This window comes from Haemaphysalis longicornis, unplaced genomic scaffold, assembly GCF_048455015.1.
Source record: "Haemaphysalis longicornis isolate Haplotype H1 unplaced genomic scaffold, Haemaphysalis longicornis Haplotype H1 scaffold_6, whole genome shotgun sequence".
NCBI classification, from domain to species: Eukaryota; Metazoa; Arthropoda; class Arachnida; order Ixodida; family Ixodidae; genus Haemaphysalis; species Haemaphysalis longicornis.
Window position 1 is genome coordinate 11,517,537 of NW_027526407.1, and position 7,694 is coordinate 11,525,230.

The 7,694-nt window shown below is 47.6% G+C and overlaps 1 protein-coding gene across 1 annotated transcript in view; it reads left to right on the forward strand.

Moving 5' to 3' along the window:
• The window catches only part of LOC144141807 (histone-lysine N-methyltransferase PRDM9-like), a 29,984-nt gene extending 24,235 nt beyond the window's left edge, over positions 1 to 5,749 (forward strand). The window contains exons 8-9 of the mRNA XM_077673300.1: positions 2,905 to 3,070; positions 5,042 to 5,749. Of these exons, the coding sequence (XP_077529426.1) occupies positions 2,905 to 3,070; positions 5,042 to 5,549 (674 nt within the window). The 3' untranslated portion in view covers positions 5,550 to 5,749. The remainder of the gene's footprint in view (positions 1 to 2,904; positions 3,071 to 5,041) is intronic.
• The last annotated feature ends 1,945 nt before the right edge of the window (positions 5,750 to 7,694 follow it).

Here is a 7,694-nt window from a genome sequence, read left to right on the forward strand (position 1 = left end):
GCTGCTGCAGCGCGGGGTCTAACGGTGGCTGGACGTTGTTTGGCTAAGTGTGGGGTCAGGTGGTCGGTCGTCGCACCCGAGTGATGGCTAGCCTCCGGAACACGAGGCCCCTGTCTTCTGCCTAGCGCTTTTTGAGACTCGTCTCGTCCGTTCCCCAGATCATTCTCTCCCTCCCTTCAGACGGTCTCCTCTTTTAAAGGAGTACTGACACGAAATTTCTCGCTTTCAGTTTTTATGCTGTAAAGAATACCTATGGTCCCAGTAATTACGAAAATCGAACCGAAAGGCGTCAGCCACCAACATATAATTAATTATAGCACGTTTATTGCAACCACTTTCAAATTCGGTCGCCGCGCGGGAAAATGGCCGTTCGGAGGAGAGCCTGCAAGCGGACTGCCTGACGTCACGGTCTCCGTGACGTCGGACCGTGACGTCATGGTCTCCGTGACGTCAGGGACGTTCGCTGCATCGTCTGCTACGGATTGCACGCGGTTCACACTAAAGCGCTGGGCACATGTACGATTTGTACACTCGATTCGCATGCGACTAATCGTTACGACTGTCACCACGACTAGTCGTACGCGTGAATTTGAGACACATGACCCGATGCGTGCATGCGATGCGTCGTCGGCGTCGCTCCGCCCACCGTTTTTGCTCCATGGTCAACTACGACTATCGCTGAGCTGAATTTGTAGATCCCGCGCGTTTAATCGCAAAAAATGGATAAAGCAGGCAATCGTGAAGCGTTTCCTGCCTTCGGAAACAGTTCGCGCACACGCCGGCCGCGCCTGCCAGCTCGGACACTCAGCGGCTCGATCCGGCGCAGACCACGGTAGCAAGACGGTAGCAACCGCTTGTCGCTGCTCTTCTGAATCAATCTGATCGTTAAAATGAAGTTCCACATGCGAGAAAGTAGGTGTTAGTGTGGTGAAAAATTGTGCTTGGGATTGTTATCAGGGCTTATTTTAAAAGCGGCGATCAGATATCTGCCGCGATGCAAGCGTATACGCTGACCGGCCCCCCGCGGCGCGCGGCGGGCGGTGCGCCGACCGGTCGAGAGATGGCAATACCTGCGCGGAAACGTGAAGTGCGCACTTCGCAAGCCTTGCTCACAGCGGTACCGCAGCCAAGCCAAACCTCCTATCGAAGCGAGACCGCCCACAACAACAGCGCAGGCTATCGCTTCCGGTTCCGGAAACAACTGTATGACGTCATGCTGAATCGGCCGCAAAATCGCGGATAGCCTGACGTCACACCCTAAGCGATTTCGCTAGTGCTGCCGATTTGTAATAGTTCGCGGCCAGGGCAATTAAAATCGATTTTTGATGCGTTTCCAGCCTCGGATCGCTCCAAAAATTTCTGTGGGTAATCTGTACAAACTACTGAAGCCAATTATATCGTTATTTAGGCCTCTAAATTTGGTGTCAGTACTCCTTTAATACTTTTCGTCGCTTTGTTCCACACCCCCTCAAAGGCCGTAATTGACCGCCGTCCCTTCATCTGTGTCGTGATTCTAGCCTTCCGGTAGCTTGGCCAGTTAGCTAATGGCGGTCACAAAAAAAGTCGTCCTTACCGTGGGATTTCGAGCGGTGTCTTCAAGACGGGACTAATATGCCCTCTGGAAGATGAGCCAAGGGTACTTCCCAACGCTCCCGCCTCTCTTCGCGCAGACTCCCAAAATTCCCGTTCTTGACCCTGTGATGCCATGCCAGTGTGGCGCGCTGCGCCGTTTTTCAGAAGAATCGCAGACCGGAGTCCCGTCGCCAATCATTGGGTGGTAACTGTACAGATGCGCACACACATACAATAAAGATTTCACTGGGGCGGCTTCCCAGCGATAATCTCTTTAGGCGCCCGTTCCCGACATTGGTGGTGTTCGCCGTATGACACGGTGTCAGTATGGCGCCATGTACAGTTCCTTAAGCCAAGTTGCCGATCGCAGTCCTCTCGACGACCATGAGCCGTCACAGCTATACGGCAGGCTGAGAAATGTCAAGCAAAGGCACCTTCAGGAAACGCTACGCGCAGTCTGTGTTTTCAGTCGTGATAGCTAGGCCTAGATGTGTTAGGCCTGAGCCATTTTTTGGAAAGTGCCGTTTCCCCATCTCTTTGAGGGAAGCCTGTGCAAATGGAATGGGCTTGTTTGGAGGTATTCGCTTTCATATAGAAAGCAATGCTTATTTTGAGACACAAATATTTTCTGCATATTTCTGGGGATAACTGAAAGCGTGAATGAAGCAACCAATGAGTGGGTCGTACATATGGTAGCAGATGAATGGCTTGGTTTATATTTATCAGGTGGATGAGCAAATTGTCTATCATCATATTTCACCCATTCAAGCAGTTTACCGCTCGGCCAAGAAAAAGGGTAAGGTTGAAGGTCGGGCAAGCTGGCTTAATATTCCTCAGAGACAGACCAGAAAAACAGCCGCCAGTAATAGAAAGGGAGATACGGAGTGCTGAACAGGTATTTTGTTTTCTGACTCATGACAAAAAACGAAACATTACATGCGAATCGTTTGATTGCTGCTAGTCACATGCCAGCAGAGTGAGTAATATCCGCTACACTCTTATATAGAGTTCAGACACCAGTGGCATTTCTGGGGCCGGGGATCGCGCGGAGGGGATAAATTCGGCAACAGAAAATATCATCACAGGATCACAAGTGATTAAGAAGGATCACGAAAACTCCTATTAAAAATTTCTTGACGACCATATTGGTGCTTCCAAAAGTGCTATGTCAGAACCTTTCGGCTCTGCAATGCGGGCATCTTTCAAACATAACCTCAGCAAGGCAGTGCCAGGCGATGTGCTCTTTATGCCTTAATGCACACTCTCGTTAAATTAAAGATGTTTTTTTAAACCTTAGTTACAGCCGTGATTTGTATGTTTGCGCGATTTCAGAAAATGCAGGAGACCCGAGGCAGCAGCAGGAGCGAATCCCCTGCGAGACCTGCGGCGTGGTCTTCTTATCTAGGGAGTGTCTTGACCGGCACATGCGGGACAAGCACGCTGAGAAACCACAGCGCAAGTTCCGCTGCTCGCAGTGCTCCTACTCTAGTGATAGAAGGTGGGCAATGTTTGTATGTGCATCCATTTCTTGTAGCGAGAAAAGAGGAGGGCTATTTTCGCTTTAACTGGCTATGAAATTCGGTGGCATTTACGCGTGGGTTAGGCATGTAAGAGGTGCACGATATGCTGAAATGTTGTACTTTCTCGCCTGATAGGATTCATGTAGTTCGGGCACCATGGAAGTGCGCCTCACGTGGCATGTCGGAATTCCTGTTTTATTTCGACCGTACAGGGGACACTAACCCAACCACGGGGAGCAGTGGCGTGTCGGTCCTCTTTTGTCCTACACAGAAATAACTCAGCACTAGCGCCTGCAGTGAACAATATACCCTCCTCTACAAAAAAACTTCACAAAAGAACAAGAACACCACCTTCGAGGCATCCAAACCAACACTTTTCCCAACCCAACTAGAGCCCTCATTCTGGCCCCCACCCTCTACTCGTCAGAATGCCGCTTCTGTGAGGCTCCGGGCACGCTTTACGCTATTGTGTGGGGCTGCGATAAGAACCCCAACCTACCCCCTGCCATTCCCCTCCCTTGAGCACTGGGAGAGAGCACTGTCCAACTCGGACCCTGACGACCAGCTTTGGCTGGTGAAGAGGGCTCAAGAAGCCGGACGGTCTAAGGGGGTTCAGGAATAAGGACTCTTCTCCCAGGCGAATTGCTTTATAGGGACGCCTATTCCTCTTCCTCCTTTTAAGGATACCCAAGTAAAGACGGTGCAGCAAGGACTTGTCAATCGGTTAAAATAACTTTTTTCGGCATTAGAAAATGCCAATCGTTCACACAGCGGAGTCCATGGGTGGTGACGCTTATAGTCTAGAAATTCGCCCCAATGGGTTATATGCGCTGAAGCACAAAATTGAACCTTCGAGGTCCATTGACCTCGGAGGCTCAAATATATCAGGGCTTTTAGAAATCAGGCTTGTTTGAAATGGTCAAGCTCTGCCTTTGAGATGTCTACCGATTTGTGGCGCAAACACGTGCGTTAAAAGTCCATTATTATCAATCTGTTTACGCCTACAGAATAACCCCAGAATAGCGGCGTCATTCATTCACTCATTCATTCCTTCATTCAGTCATTCATTCCTCTTTATTTGTACGCGGCCGCATATAGCGCGTCGATTTTCGCAGTGATGAACTAAACAGAGAAAAAATAACGCACCATTGAAAAATGAACACAAATAAGCGTTGAAATGATGGAAAATATTAGGAGTACAATGAGAGACTGTAACATTTAGATAGCAAGTTTATATGCAAACAGATCGTTGTTAAAATATTAACATTAGAATGTACATTATTATTCAAATTACACCGTCGTACCGAAGAATAAACCTTGCTTGGCTCCATACCCAATCAATGCTATCGATGATTTAAAAGGAACCCGCAATTGTAGTGACGTCGTCAAAGTGTCACAGTCAATCACACGGCGTGAACACCCATAAATCGAATAATCGCAAGCGGACATTTGCATTCACTGCAAAACACGCACACGAGGCGATTTGATGCGCACCTGGTTTCAACAAACATTACCGGTCTGGTTGTTTGTACTAATTATTCATGTATCTTCACGCTTTATTGCACCGAATGCACCGAAAAAGTGGATCTTGTTGACCTCGTCGATTGTTAAGGATAAGGACTTGAGGATGATTCTTGAACGAGAACTATCGTATTTCCCAATTTTACACAATCTGTTTATATGGTACTACTGAGTAGTTTGTTGGCATTTGAATTGTTGTCCCCTGAGGCTCAATTTTTGTCGATGTGATTATGCACAGGTGTGAAATGGCTTAGTTGAGAAAATTCTGTTTTTCGAAAAAAAAAACGAAAACATTGCAAATTACAATAAGTAGTGTTTTTTAACGGCCGTCCCACAGTGGCTGCTTTGATATCCGTCCTGATACTGGGCCTGTGTCAATCCGTTATCAAGAGCGTTCTTTTTTTGCCCCGCAACCTACACCCGGCCAGCGCCGACGTCGCCACGCACGAGAGGACGCACACGGGGGAGAGGCCGTTCGTGTGCCGGCTGTGCAGGAAGGGCTTCACTCTGAAAGGCAATCTACGGAAACACCAGCGGGCAGTGCACGCCAGGGAGAGGCCTCACGAGTGCGAGGTCTGCGGACAGCGCTTCACTCGGGCGTCTGACCTGGCTCGGCACCGAAGGCTCGTTCACACGCGTGACGGCCCCTCGCTCGCGTGTCCGCAGTGCGGGAAGGGATTCACTCGCAAAGACAACCTCAACGCACACCTGCTCATCCACACCGGAGAGCGGCCGCACGCCTGCGCCACGTGCAGGGCCAGGTTCACCTTTGCGGGCAACCTGAAGAAACACGTGATGGTGGTGCACCACAGGCAGTACCCGCACCGCTGCCCGCACTGCGGTATGGGATTTGCCGTTGTGACCCACCTGAGGAACCATCTGCGTGTACGCCACCGGGGGGAAGAAGAGGGCGCTGCGGGTGAGAGCGAGGAGTGAACGGGAGGGAGGAAACCACGCCAGTGGGCAACTGTGTGTACTACACTGCGGTTGTAAACAGCTCTTCCGTGAAAAAAGGTTATGTTCCTCGTTTAAATGCTTTATTCTTTGTATATTTGTTTTGGTTTGTGTCTCAACGTGGGCGCTGCCACATGGAAGCCAGCAAGGGCGTCCATGGCGTTATTTTTGTTTCACGTTGATATAGAATGCGTGTATTTGAACTCCTGTTTGTTATTTTAACGTTTCAAGGCTTTTCGTTTTTTATGTTATACAATGCTCTGTACTCAAATTTGTGTTTTAGTTCACTTTCCAACTATTTCTGACAATGGATATATTGTATCCTGATAGCCAATAACCACTTTGTTTTCGATACGTATGTACTCACGTTATTAAAAATGTTAGCACCCACGATTGTCGATGTTTAACTGTTGTTTTCCGTAGTGGAATTATATTTTAAAATTGTTCCTGGTTTCCGTTTAAATACTCGCTTTTAAGCCTTCTGCTAATAAAGTTTCCTTTGAGCCATTCGTGTCTGTGCTCTCGTTGTAACTTACATCCATTTCTGTCTTGCAATAATCTGCTGTCCGGAGTATTGGTGGTGCCCATACGTAATGTGGACTTCAGGACTTTCGAAATATGTTAGCAAGCTCAATAGGATACCGTTCCGTTGAACCTCCATTGTCCCTTATGTGTTTTTTCGCATACATTGGGACGACTATTTTCTATAACTAGGAATTCTTTCAAAGTTCTTCGATGGTTCTCAAATTTTAGTGTGACTGCAGTGGTTCTTTTAGCGTGGTAAAAAGGGAACTTTGAGCGAAATATCGTTACTAAACAATCTTGTCTTCAGGAAACAAAATATAAGGAGCATATACCACGCAAGTACTTGTATAAAGAACGGTTGAGACGGGCTGTAACTTTCGCACAGGCTTAGATGGACGAGTAGAGGCGTATTTAGAATAAAGTCTGCATAGGTTGCAGTGGTGTTTTTGAAGAGGAGAGAGCTGGGGTTGCCAACCAAAGGATACTGAATAAGTCTCGATTAAAATCCGCGTGTGCTGCCGTAAGGAAACAAATGCTCCTATGTTTTCGGAATCCTGTGTCAGAGGCGGACGACAATAGTTTCTGCAATACTGACAGTCTAAATGAGGTTTGTATACGCTTCGGTGATGCGAGAAACACCGAAAGGCGGGAAACAGGGCGTCTAGGTATCCTTGCGTGATCGCTACTGACAGGCGCTAGTAAATTTTATCAGGGAAGGGCTAAGTTTTTCTGCGCGAGCTCGTGGGTATAAACGTGCATTTAAAGTATCTCTAATTATATTTGTGTTGTTTATTATGCTTCCCTAATACCACGTGAAGTAGCCGTTTGGGCGTAAATCAGGATTCCTCATGGCGCAATGGTGCGGCTGTTATACAGGACGTACTGGATGCATGGCACATGGTGCAGGTGGTACATTACGCCCCGATGTCGACGTGTGTACTGTAAGTTGCAAATCCGCAATAAAATAACGGGAGCCGTTAGAATAGCGTCTTTTCTAAACGAAGCTGCTTTGCTCACATGGATGGCGGTGTCGTAACATGAACGCACTACTGGAAAGCCAACTTAACAACATACGTTTCACGAAACGACCACGATGATGGTGATGATGAAACAATAAAAACATGATAGGTGTGATCTAATTGAACCCTTGGTCACTGGCCTTAGCAAGCCGACGTGAATTCAGTTGCACCAATCTTTGTATTCGTCTCCTCATACTCTGATCTATTCAAACATTTAAATAAATGTAATTCAAGGAAATAAATTACAAACGCAGATATATTTATACCGCGCTGACAAAACGGTGCGTTCAGCCATGACACGTGAGATGACGTAGGCCATATATCTACGGTATTTCATTCCGGACATCAAACAAGAAGTGTTCGAAGATGTTGTGAGCAGCACACTTCGGACATAAATTTATTTAACAGGAATGAGAGCACAAATTTGTTTAAAAAACCGTGCAGGAGCGGTGTCGTCGGTACGACGTAATGAATCTCAGAACTCCAAGCCCGACATCCGCCACATTGTTTACCTCCATGGATGACAAAAGCCTGCCCAGACTTGTGCGTTTCATTGTCCGGGAAGAGTTAGAAAAGTATGAAA